The sequence below is a fragment of the Aquarana catesbeiana genome, linkage group LG03 (genome assembly GCF_042186555.1).
Source record: "Aquarana catesbeiana isolate 2022-GZ linkage group LG03, ASM4218655v1, whole genome shotgun sequence".
NCBI lineage: Eukaryota > Metazoa > Chordata > Amphibia > Anura > Ranidae > Aquarana > Aquarana catesbeiana.
This window is the reverse complement of record NC_133326.1, coordinates 441,096,683-441,109,563: the sequence shown is the minus strand read 5'-3', so window position 1 is coordinate 441,109,563 and position 12,881 is coordinate 441,096,683. Positions and strand designations below refer to the sequence as shown.

Sequence of the window (12,881 nt, the reverse complement as noted above, 5' to 3'; positions counted from 1 at the left end):
ATTGCTAACCTTTTCACTTCCACCTTTCACACTGCCCATGTTAAACTTCTTGACTTCTTCTTTGACTTCTTCCATGTAAGCATCCAAAGGATCCACTTCCTCCTCGTTTTCCTCTTCTTGCCCTTCTTTATCTCCTTCAGCTGGCTCATCGTCATCATCTGCAGCATTGAAACAAAAATGATTTAAGGACTCCTTCCCACCTGGACAGTTTAGCACAATGATGAACCACACAGCATGAAAACTGTACAATTAAAAAAAAAAAAACTACAATTTTATTCAATGGTTTAATCCATATCGAAACACCTACATATGCAGCAGTTCACGCACACTCTTCAGGACACCTTGGATGCTCTCAAACTACACTTTGAAAACCACAAGGATTTTAGGGCTGAAGTTCAGGGCTCTGATGTGAAGGATTCCAAAAGCTTGCACCTTGTGATGGGAGTTACTTTGGGTGGAGGGCCCGTGGAACACAGCTTACCTTAGAGAGGTTGGGAAAATCCTTGTTCAGCTCCCCAGGCCCCTCCTATGTGCAAGTCACCCTGTGTCTATTAGGGGCACAGGGTGACTAAGAACCCCAGTAAGACCTGCACTAACCAGACTCCCAGTACAACCACACATTTAGTGTTACCCCTGTTATCCTAAGGCTTATATGTGTGTTTGTGTTGAAAAAATGAAGGTGTTCTTTCACTTGGAACAGTAATATTTCTGAACAATATCCAATAAATATATCAATAAATATATGAAGCTAAATGGATTCCACCTTTCAGACCGATTGTGAGCTTGGTCTCAGCAGACTGTTGTAGACTATTTACCAGATCGTTTGAGGTGGGGTTTATTTGTTTATTGTTAAGTGGCTGTATCCCATTGTTCTATTGTTTGCCTGCCTTGGGAGAAAACCATTATGGGATGTATATGCTTATGTGGATTAGCTTTAGTTGCTAGGGGGGGGGGGGGGGGGTTCTCCAACTGCCCTGCCCTGCTGATAAGACTGTCTGTCTACTGTTGACGTTTGAATGTACCTGTGTCTCTTGTTACTGACCATAGTTTAACCCGCCCTATATCATTATGCAAAGAAGGGATTGTCCCAGAGTGTATATCTCTTTGTGCCTGTGTTTCAATAAACAGTTTGTTTCTTACCATTCTTACCACCCTACACTGAGTTACGGCTAGTGACTAGGTGGGCTAAGGGATTTTGAATCATGCTGGTACCAGGCAAGGGAAGCTTATACGGCAGACACTCCTTGAGTACAAGGTCCATCACACACCTTAATACTGCAGTACACAGTTGGTAACAGAACTCACCATCATCATCCTCTAAGCTCCACTTTTTCCCTTGCTTCAGCTCTTCAACTTCTCTTTTTAACTCTCCAATGGTCTCCTCAACTCTCTTGCGCTGTTCTTCTCGCCATTTCTCAACTCTCTCTTTGCGTTTTCGCATCTCTTCCTCAAGTTTGTTCTGGTCAAAATTCTGAAGCAGAAAAAAAAAAAAAAAAAAAAAAGGAATGCCAAAAAGGTCTATACAAATCACCAGCCAATACTATAGTAGCTGCCAATATAACTTACTCGTTCCTCATAGCTGATTATCCAAATTAATGCAACTCTCAAGTTAATCTAGGCCCCACACCCCTGAAAATGGTAAGTATGCCTGACTATGTGAGGGTTGGCAACAACCAGGAAACTATTTAAGGCTTTTTGGATGCATTTATTACTGCATTTTTTCCATGCGTTTATATGTCTAGTTGTATACTTTTCTTTGTAAAAATGAATGCTTCTTTTGCAAGCTGTTTATGCGGACTCAGTTCCAAACAGCTCTTTATCATTATTATTCATACACTGTATTTTGCTATGATTCAACCTGTGTGTGTATATATATATATATATATATATATATATATATATATATATATATATATATATATATATACACACACACACACACACATATACACATATATATATATATATATACACATATATACACACACACATACATATAGATATCTATATATCTCGCTCTCTCTCATTTAACCACTTCCCGACTGCCTACCACAGATGTACTGCAGCAGGTCGGTTCTATTGCGTGGAACGACGTACCTGTACGTCATTTCAGGCAATAGACACTGGGGGCGCGCACGTGCTGACTGGACAGAGGGGGAGCCAAGCAGCAGATCCGGCGGACCCGATTTCTGCCAGCCACCCATTATCATTCCCCAGAGGGAATGAGCGGCAATCTGCCTATGTAAACAAGACAGATCGCCGTTCTGACAGGGAAGAAGACAGAGATCTTGTGTTTCTGCTAAGCAAGAACACCAATTTCTGTCTTCATCCAGTCATACCAACCAAACACAGATTTCTGTCTTCATCCAGTCAGACCATCCTCCTCACAGTTAGCAAGCACCCCCTAGGGATACCCTAAGACCCCTTTCACACTGGGGCGGTTTGCAGGCAGTATTGCGCTAAAAATACCGCCTGCAAACCGCCCCTAAACAGTCTCCGCTGTTTGTTCAGTGTGAAAGCCCGAGGGCTTTCACACTGAAGCGGTGCGCAGGCAGGACGGTGAAAAAAGTCCTGCAAACTGCTTTTTTGGAGCGGTGAAGGAGCGGTGTACTCACCGCTCCTGCCCATTGAAATCAATGGGACAGCGCGGCTATACCGCGCTATACGAGGGATTTTAACCCTTTTTCGGCCGCCAGCAGGGGTTAAAACCGCACCGCTAGCGGCCGAATACCGCTGCAAGAACGACGGTACAGCAGCGCTAAAAATAGCGCTGTTGTACCGCCGACGCCCCCACCGCCCCAGTGTGAAAGGGGCCTAAACAATTTGATCACCCTTGATGTTAACCCCTTCCCTGCCAGTGTCATTAGTACAGCAACAGTGCATATTTTTAGCACCGATCGCTGTAATGTCACCGGTTCCCAAAACTGTGTCAAAAGTGTCAGTTAGGTGTCCGATTTGTCTGCCACAATGTCTCCGCCCCGCTAAAAATAGCTGATCGCCACCATTACTAGAAAAAAATTAAAATGCCATAAAAATATCCCATAGTTTGTAGACACAATAACTTTTGCCCAAACCAATGTGCGTGGCTTAGGACTCTTTTTTAACAAAAATATGTAGCAGAATACATATTGGCCTCAATTGATAAAGAACTTAGATTTTTACATTTTATTATTGGATGTGTTTTATAGCAGAACGTAAAAACTATTTTTTTTTTCCAAAATTGAGGCTTTTTTTGTTTATAGTGCAAAAAATAAAAACCGCAGAGGTGATCAAATACCACAAAAAGAAAGAGCTATTTGTGGGGGGGGGGGGGGGGGGGTAGAAAAGGACATACATTTTATTTGGGTACAGCGTTGCATGACCGCCAATTGTCAGTTAAAGTAGCACAGTTCTGCGTCGGAAAAAAAAATGGCCTGGTCCTTAAAGCGGAGTTCCACCCAGAAATGGAACTTCCGATGATCCAGTTCCTCCCCACTTCCGGTGTCACATTTGGCACCTTTCAGGGGAGAGGGGGGGACCAAATATCTGTCTAATCCAGGTATTTCCTACCACTTCTGGCGAAAGATCGCTGCAGTATCCGCAGCGGACTACGGAATGTCCAGGCCCTCCCAAGGGGGACGGGTCAGGTTTGGGTGAGGACATCGTGGGTGCCCTGGATAGGTAAGTGTCCTTATTTTAAAAGTCAGCAGCTGCAGTATTTGTAGCTGATGACTTTTAATTCTTTTATTTCAGGCGGAACTCCGCTTTAAGAGGGTAAAGTGGTTAAAAGTCCCAGCTTTTCTCCTCCGATATTTTATGCACAAGGATGGAGGCACATGGCTACCAATTGCCTTGGGCTTCATATAAAGTCCCAAAACCTTCCCCATTTTTATTTAAGGCAGTGTGAGCCCAAGTAGTTATTTTTCCAGGTTATACATTACAGGTAACAGTTTGTACATACAAAAACAAATTCACACACACACACACACACACACTGGATATAAAAAGTCTACACGCCCCTGTTAAAATGTCAGGTTTCTGTACTGTAAAAAGGAAATCATTTCAGAACGTTTTCCACCTTTAATGTGACCTATAAACTGTACAACTCAATTGAGAAAAAAAAAAAAAAAAAAATGAAAATCTTTTAGGGGGGGGGGGGGGGGGGGGGGGGAGTAAAAAACATGGTTGCATAAGCGTGCACACCCTTAAACTAATTAATACTTTGTTGAAGCACCTTTTGATCTTATTACAGCACTCCACAGGCTTTTTGGGTATGAGTATCGGCATGGCACATCTTGACTTGGCAATATTTGCTCATTCTTCTTTGCAAAAACAATACAAATCTGTCAGATTGCGAGGACATCTCATGTGCACAGCCCTCTTCAGATCATCCCACAGATTTTCAATGGGATTCAGGTCTGGGCCATTCCAAAACTTTCATCTTCTTCTAGTGAAGCCATTACTTTGTTGATTTGGATGTATGCTAGGGCTGAAACAACTAATCGATTAATCGACAACTAATCGATTATGAAATTAATCGATTACTATTTTCATAATCGATTAATCAGCCAGTAACATAATGTGGTTAAAAAAATAAAAATAAATAAAATAAAAATGAGCCCTTTATAGTACAAAAAGAGCAAAGAATCGCTACTGTAACTATTACTTTCACAGTTATACAATAAAAAAATTGAACCCCTTACAGTAGCGATTATCTGCTTTTTTGTACTATAAAAGGCTAATTTTATTTTTTTTAACCCCATTATGTTACTAAACGTCTTAGACCTGGTTCGCACCTATGTGTTTTTTGGTGCTTTTTGCAGAAACGCACTACAGTTCATTTACATGGTTTCCTATGGGACACGTTCACATCTATGCTTTTTTCAGCCACTGCGTATTTGGAAAGCGTCAGGGACTTTTTTTTTAATGCAAAACAGTGCTTTTTTGGTTCAATATACTTCAATGGAGAAGCTGCGGAAACGCATTTAATGCGTTTTTGCAGCAATTTGTGTTTTATAATCTGCCCAACAACAAATTGGGCAAAAAAAAAAAAATGCAAAAACGCAAATCGCAACAAAATCACGTGCGCAAAAATCAAAACGCACAGCAAAAAGCACTGCAGAAACAGATCAAAAGCAAACTGCATAGGTGTGTACCGAGCCTTGAGCCTTATGCTGGCCACACAGATCAATATTCAGACGAGACTATTCAGACGGAAAAATCTTTGTACATTCGCTAAATGAAAGAATGTTTGAAAATTTCACTTGTTTTTAACATAATTGTAATTTCTGAACGAAAACCACATACACTGTCTGAAAATTCCTTTGACCAAGAAGTTTTCTAATTCTAAATTTTCCCTTCACTGTGGTTTAAAATGAATGTCGATTTGACCCCACTAATTAGAAAATCGAACGAGCGTTCTCATCTCTCCTCTAATAGTATATATACAGTATATCTCTTCTGTCTGTTATTCCCAAAGTGGATTCGATATTTTGCTCCCTAACCATATAGTTGGTTATTTATAATTACCACTGCATAGAGATGTTAAAGAATAAATTGCCTTTTTTTAAAACTAATCGATTATGAAAATAAACGTTAGTTGCAGCCCTATTTGGGTTAGTGTCATGCTGAAAGATGAAGGTCCTCTCAATGTTCAGCTTTCTAGCAGAAGCCTGAAGGTTTTGTGCCAATATTGACTGGTATTTGGAACTGTTCGTAATTCCCTCTACCTTGACTAAGGCCCCTGTTCCAGCTGAAGAAAAACAGCCCCAAAAGCAGTGTTGCCAATAGTCATTATTTTTACTGGCAGCCAATAAAAAACAGGCAAGCCAGGAGTGGGGCTGTCAGTGCTGTTTGGACTGGAGTGGCCTGAAGAGACCACCTGGCATGGAGAGGAGGCGGTCACTGTGACTCTGGAGGGGACGTGTCATGTCGGTGAGGTTTCAACATCACCTGTGCTGCTGTACACTGCTGTCAGTGTCACTGTGAGTGTCAATTTCATGTGTATGTGCCCCCCCGTTCTAATTTCTTGCTCTCCTGAGTCCTGTCCCTGAGCCAATTACTTATTACATCAAAAATAAAATAGAAAATATGTTTTTTTCGATCAGAATCTACCTTAAATCACATTGCCAATCGCATAATGTATTTGTTTGTAGCCTACAGGATAAAAAATGCCCTTAAAACTGTAATTTTGTAAATGCCAGTAAAAACTTGGCTGTGCCAGTAAATTTTGGGTGTCATGTCATTAAATTCCAACCTGGTAGATTGGCAACACTGCCCCAAAGCATAATGCTGCCACCACCATACTTCACTGTGGGTTTGATGTTCTTTTGGTGATTTGCAGTGTTGTTTTTGCCCCGAATATATCTTTTGGAATTATGGCCAAAAAGCTCAACCTTGGTATCATCAGACCACAACATATTTTCCAACATGCTTTCGGGAGACTTCAGATGTGTTTTTGCGAAATTTAGCCAGGCTTGGATGTTTTTCTTTGTAAGAAAAGGCTTCCGTCTTGTCACTCTATCCCATAACCCAGACATATGAAGAATAAGGGAGAATGTTGTCACATGTACCACACAGCCAGTACTTGGCAGATATTCCTGCAGCTCCTTTAATGTTGCTGTAGGCCTCTTGGCAGACTCCCTGACCAGTTTTCTTCTCGTCTTTTCTTCAATTTTGGAGGGACGTCCAGTTTTTGGTAATGTCACTGTTATGCCATATTTTCTCCACTTGATGATGACTGTCTTCACTGTACTCCATGGTATATCTAATACCTTGGAAAACCTTTTGTACCCTTCTGATACCTTTGAACAATGAGATCCCTCTCATCCTTTGGAAGCTCTCTGCAGACCATGGCTTTTGCTGTAGGATGCAACTAAGAAAATGTCAGGAAAGACCTACCAGAACAGCTGAACTTTATTTGGGGTTAATCAGAGGCGCTTTAAATGATGGCAGGTGTGTGCTTACTCCTAGTTAACATGAGTTTGAGCCCACGTTCACATTGGGCCGATTTGACATGTCAAATCGCATGCCAAATCGGCGGCTATTACCGGCAATAGTACCGTCCAAAACGTTGCAGCACCACACTGATTCCCAAAATACACTTCATCCTTCCCAGCTCTCTAGTGGGAATGGAAGGTTTCTGCGAGACAGTTGGAGATTAAAAACTTCTGTCAGCTGAAACAGACTGGTTTACCTCCCTACACACGGTACAATCTGCAAACACATGTGAGGCAACCATACCCCAGTCACAGATAATAGAAACAATTAGGGTTAATGTGCTCTGTGAGCCTAGAGAAGATTGGGGGGAAAAAAAAAAAAGAAAAGACATCCACGTCTTCCAGGACTATAACCCTTGAAGATTTTCTGTACTGTGTTCCCTTACTGCCAGGAAATTTAGCAACTATAAAGAATTATCCTCTCCCTTTTAAAGCAGAGGAAGATGTCCTTTTACTGAAGCTATAACATGAATCCAGCTGTGAAGGAGTAGGGGGGCCAGTAAAACCCCAGCCAATCCCACCTTCTAGGAATCCCCTACAGCCCCTGCACAGGGGTAGGGGATCTTGGCACTAGTCAGGTTAATTATCCTCCCTGGTAAATAGGAGAAGCCCAACAGTGCCCTGTCAAATTAGCCCCAACTCAAGGGGCCCTAGGTGACAAATTACAGGCTAGGTGAAAACCTAGGAGCCAACAAGTGAAAGTAGGTAGCTACAGCAACCTCCATCTTACCTGTATCCTGCTGGTGCCAAGGGCGCCTGTGTCCGCCTGAACGGTAGTCTACACTGAGCCCAAAATGCAGTATTAGCTCCTCCACCTGTAGCTTCCTGACAGCCTGTGCTTGAAGGAAATTCTATTTAAAAGGGCACCAGCTAGCCCCCTACTCTGAAAAAGAGGTGTGAAACCAGATCCTCCAGCGCCTTGAAATCTTTTCCCCTACCAGGATTACTGCCCGTGCATCATCCAGTCACACATGAACACAGACAGGCCACAACCCAACGTAGCTACTGCGCGAGCCCCACCCAAAAATGTCCTATAGTGCAGATGTCGTTGCCCCTTCATCCCTTTAAATCCGAACATATATGACTTACACAGGTTCTGAAGCTAAGTGAATGTAGATAAGGCACCAAGTTAAATTACCACCTTAATCAGCAACAGAACCAGTGTAATTCATATGTGTTCGGGTTTAAAGGGATGAGGTGGCAATCCTAAGTGTAGACAGTGCACGTACCCAGACACTTGGACTGGGAACCCATGCCGCCTGTGCCGATTCCTGTCAAGGGGGTATGCCACTTCCAGTCACGGCCTTCGCCAGGCACAGAAGGAGAAGAGGGAATCAAGCTACCACCTTCCTCTGAGGAGTGGTCTTGGAGGGTCATTTTGCAGAAAATCCTACTAGCTGCTCCCAGTGGAGCCAAGTAGGTAAAGATGTGGGTGGAACAAAAAGAAAGCCAGAGAACAGAGGTCTCTCTCGCCCAAGTTCCAGGTGATACATTTCCTCCGTTCGGAGGAAACACAAAAAACTGACTAGTTCAGCAGAGGGACTGCCTTTTAAAGTGTATTGGTGAAGTGTTTCCTGTTCCTGTTCCTGTTGGAGGAGGTGCTTCTCTCATGGGTTGTTCTGGAAGACTGGGGAAAAAAGTTTTGCCGATAGTTCTACTTTAAGATCCTAGAGTGGTCTAGCCAGTCTCCAGACCTTAATCCCATAGAAAATATGTGGAGGGAGCTGAAGGTTCGAGTTACCAAACGTCAGCCTCGAAACCTTAATGACTTGGAGAGGATCTGCAAAGAGGAGTGGGAAAAAATCCCTCCTGAGATGTGTGCAAACCTGGTGGCCAACTACAAGAAATAATTCTTTTTTTTTAATGCGCTTTTCTGTATTTTTATGTTATTCTGTCTCCCACTGTTAAAATAAACCTACCATTAAAATTATAGACTGATCATTTCTTTGTCAGTGGGAAAACGTACAAAATCAGCAGGGGACAAAATACTTTTTTCCCCTCACTGTAATTTTCTTCTGGGACTTGCAATGTGTGCCATACCTGTTTAGGGGGAAGGTTTTTGTGTATAAATGCAGTATGGGTTGTTAATAAAGTCAGTCCTATTTTACTCCAACATTGATTCTGTTTGATGCTTGGGGTAAATTTGCTATCTACAGTCCTAACCCAATATACTGGTCCTGTCTGGTAATTTTGGGCAGTTTGGGCTGCAATTGCTATATTCTGGTTCATGAGTGGAAGAAGCTGTAGTATGCCAGAGATACCCAGTCGGGGTCTCAGGCAGTCTGTCACAGTTAGGCTACCAAAAACAGATGTAATTTTAAAGTGATTGAAGTCTTTTTTTGTTGTTAAAAATAAACCTATTATACTTATCTGCCCTGTGCAGTGGATGTGCACTGGATCCTCCTCCGCTCTCCTGACGAATGCCCCCACAGCAAGCAGCTTGCTATGGTGGCACCTGAGTCGAGCTACCCCTGCTCTGTTTATTCAGACACCGAGCTGTGGCCCGGCCAAACCCCTTTTCTTTCCTCACTGGCTGACTGACTTTGATTGACAGCAGTGGGAGCCAAAGAGGCCGCCAGGCTGTTTAAGCCAATGAGGAGGGGAGTCCCAGGCAGCTAAGACAATCCTACAACATCACTGGACAGAGATGAAGCTCAGGTAAGTATTAGAGGGACTGAGGGGGCTGCTGCACACAGAAGGCTTTTTAGCTTAACGCATAGAATACATTAAGCTAAAAAAAGTGTGTATGACAATAATTCCGCGCTTAGGAATAGGAAGAAAAGGGACTGCTGCCCCCCTAATAAATGAATATCACCGAAGTGATATCTAAAAATGGATAATAATCTAGGCAGGGGAATTGGCGCTGTCCAGCTATATGTGCATAGAAGAATATAAAACTTCTTTGAAAAATAAAATAAAATAAAAATAAAACGGAAAAAATTTTTAAAAGTGGTGATGTGTGTGAACAATACGTGACAGGAGCTGTGGTGTACCAAGTACAAACAATACCCTTAGTAGATAATAATAAAGTGCAACGGGCTCCTAATAATAAAGAATGTGCCTTAATACCAATTTCTCAAATACCCATGTGTGCGTAAAGAAATATACCCCAAATGTAAAGTGTGTAGAATACAACCAGTATCCCTAGCAGAAAAAGCAATAAAGTGCAATAGTGCTTTTAGACAGATAAGTAAATGTGCCTTGACCTCAAGTAAATCAGCTTCCAAATAAGTATAAAAAAGGTTCCAAATAAGTATAAAAAATTCATATAAATTATGCCCGCAAGTGGATGAACAATTGTGGCAATCTAAATAATATTGACAAGTCAGGTAGACAATTATAGCATAAAAAATGAAAGAAATCCCCAACGGGTGTGCATAAAAATGAAAATTAGAAATATATATAAAAAATGTGAAACATAAATGTCCAAGTTCCAAGTCCCAGAGATGTGTCCTTATGATGGAAAAAAACGTGATCTCCGCTTTAACTGATATAGTCCCCGTCCTCCACTACACCCCCACTCGTGCTTGCACTCACCGGACTACCTCACCCCTGCAGGGGTAAGTAAAGGCATGTGTGGAGAAATCCTGCGGTGGCGAGTCTAAGGAGCGTTCCTCCGTCCAGGGGTATAGTATCCTTAGTGATATCCCCAATAACAGACATCCATATGAAATGAGGAAGAAGGAAACTTCATAGCGTAACTCCACAAAACGATTTTATTACAAGTCCTTGACAAACGTAGTAAAAAGTATAAAATCAATGTAAAAAGCACCGGAGCTGACAATGCTCCAGATCCCGGATCTCAGCTGTTGAGCAGCGTGGTATGGCGTGCGTTCCACCGCCCGTAGCTGGAAACCGGAACAAACACAAAGAGATAGTAACGTGTGCGTATCACAAGGCCACGCCTTACGCGTTTCGTCATCAAGACGTCATCCGAGGCGGACGTCTTGATGACGAAACGCGTAAGGCGTGGCCTTGTGATACGCACACGTTACTATCTCTTTGTGTTTGTTCCGGTTTCCAGCTGCGGGCGGTGGAACGCACGCCATACCACGCTGCTCAACAGCTGAGATCCGGGATCTGGAGCATTGTCAGCTCCGGTGCTTTTTACATTGATTTTATACTTTTTACTACGTTTGTCAAGGACTTGTAATAAAATCGTTTTGTGGAGTTACGCTATGAAGTTTCCTTCTTCCTCATTTCATATGGATGTCTGTTATTGGGGATATCACTAAGGATACTATACCCCTGGACGGAGGAACGCTCCTTAGACTCGCCACCGCGGGATTTCTCCACACATGCCTTTACCCCTGCAGGGGTGAGGTAGTCCGGTGAGTGCAAGCACGAGTGGGGGTGTAGTGGAGGACGGGGACTATATCAGTTAAAGCGGAGATCACGTTTTTTTCCATCATAAGGACACATCTCTGGGACTTGGAACTTGGACATTTATGTTTCACATTTTTTATATATATTTCTAATTTTCATTTTTATGCACACCCGTTGGGGATTTCTTTCATTTTTTATGCTATAATTGTCTACCTGACTTGTCAATATTATTTAGATTGCCACAATTGTTCATCCACTTGCGGGCATAATTTATATGAATTTTTTATACTTATTTGGAACCTTTTTTATACTTATTTGGAAGCTGATTTACTTGAGGTCAAGGCACATTTACTTATCTGTCTAAAAGCACTATTGCACTTTATTGCTTTTTCTGCTAGGGATACTGGTTGTATTCTACACACTTTACATTTGGGGTATATTTCTTTACGCACACATGGGTATTTGAGAAATTGGTATTAAGGCACATTCTTTATTATTAGGAGCCCGTTGCACTTTATTATTATCTACTAAGGGTATTGTTTGTACTTGGTACACCACAGCTCCTGTCACGTATTGTTCACACACATCACCACTTTTAAAAATTTTTTCCATTTTATTTTATTTTATTTTTCAAAGAAGTTTTATATTCTTCTATGCACATATAGCTGGACAGCGCCAATTCCCCTGCCTAGATTATTATCCATTAAGCTAAAAAAACCTTCTGACTTTACAACTCCTTTAAGTGTTATAAAAGCAAAAAAAAAAAAAATGAAGGAAACTGTCAGGAACAGATATGGCAGACCCAAAGCCATAAATGAACCAGAAGTAACAGACAGGAGAACACATTGCTCTTGTTCAGGATTCGGCAGGACAGTGCACATTCTCTTACTGCTAAAGGTAATCACAGCGATAAAAAAAAATTTCGTGCGGCATTTGAACATCTATGCAATTAACTGAAGGGGGTAAGATTAAGTAAAAAATTTGAGTGGAACCCCGCTTTAAGAAAGAAGTGTCAGAAAAAGATTTAGACTTTAAGTGGTTAAACTTCCTGCATTTACAAGTGGTTTAAAACTTGGCAGATTGCCCCATTATTTGTTTACACAGAGAAGCTTATCCCTTTGATCTAAGAAGGAAGTTAGTTACAATGTTTCAAGTTCTAAACTTGGCAGACTGCCCAGATGCTTTCTTTTGACAGCTGAGTGAGTAGATAATCTCTGCACTTGTTTATATGAAAGAATCGGCAAACTCTGCAGGAGAGATCGTCAGGGGGGGGTGAATCGAGATCACGATTTTTTAACGATTAATTGTGCAGCTCTACCATCTACACACACATGTACATTATATACACCTGTATGCCTGCCCAAGTGTATGACTTTTACTTCGCTGCTATGGGCTCTAGCCCCAAATCTTTTGTAGACCTAGCAACTCCCCTGCTCCTAACCACTCCCAAGTCCAGTGTTTGTTGGCTCAGGCAGCGAGATAGGCAAGTATTTACTTTCTTCTTTACAGGGAACTTTTATTTTGTGCAAGAATGGACTTTTTCCAATCACAGATGCACTATGTATGAAAAATCTAGAA

At 41.9% G+C, this 12,881-nt stretch overlaps 1 protein-coding gene across 1 annotated transcript in view; it reads right to left on the bottom strand.

Moving 5' to 3' along the window:
* DDX46 (DEAD-box helicase 46) overlaps positions 1-12,881 on the bottom strand; it is a 380,459-nt gene that overhangs the window by 322,509 nt on the left and 45,069 nt on the right. The window contains exons 5-6 of the mRNA XM_073620805.1: positions 1,306-1,471; positions 10-158 (exon numbers count right to left, since the gene is read on the bottom strand). Coding sequence (XP_073476906.1) covers positions 10-158; positions 1,306-1,471 — 315 coding nt within the window. The remainder of the gene's footprint in view (positions 1-9; positions 159-1,305; positions 1,472-12,881) is intronic.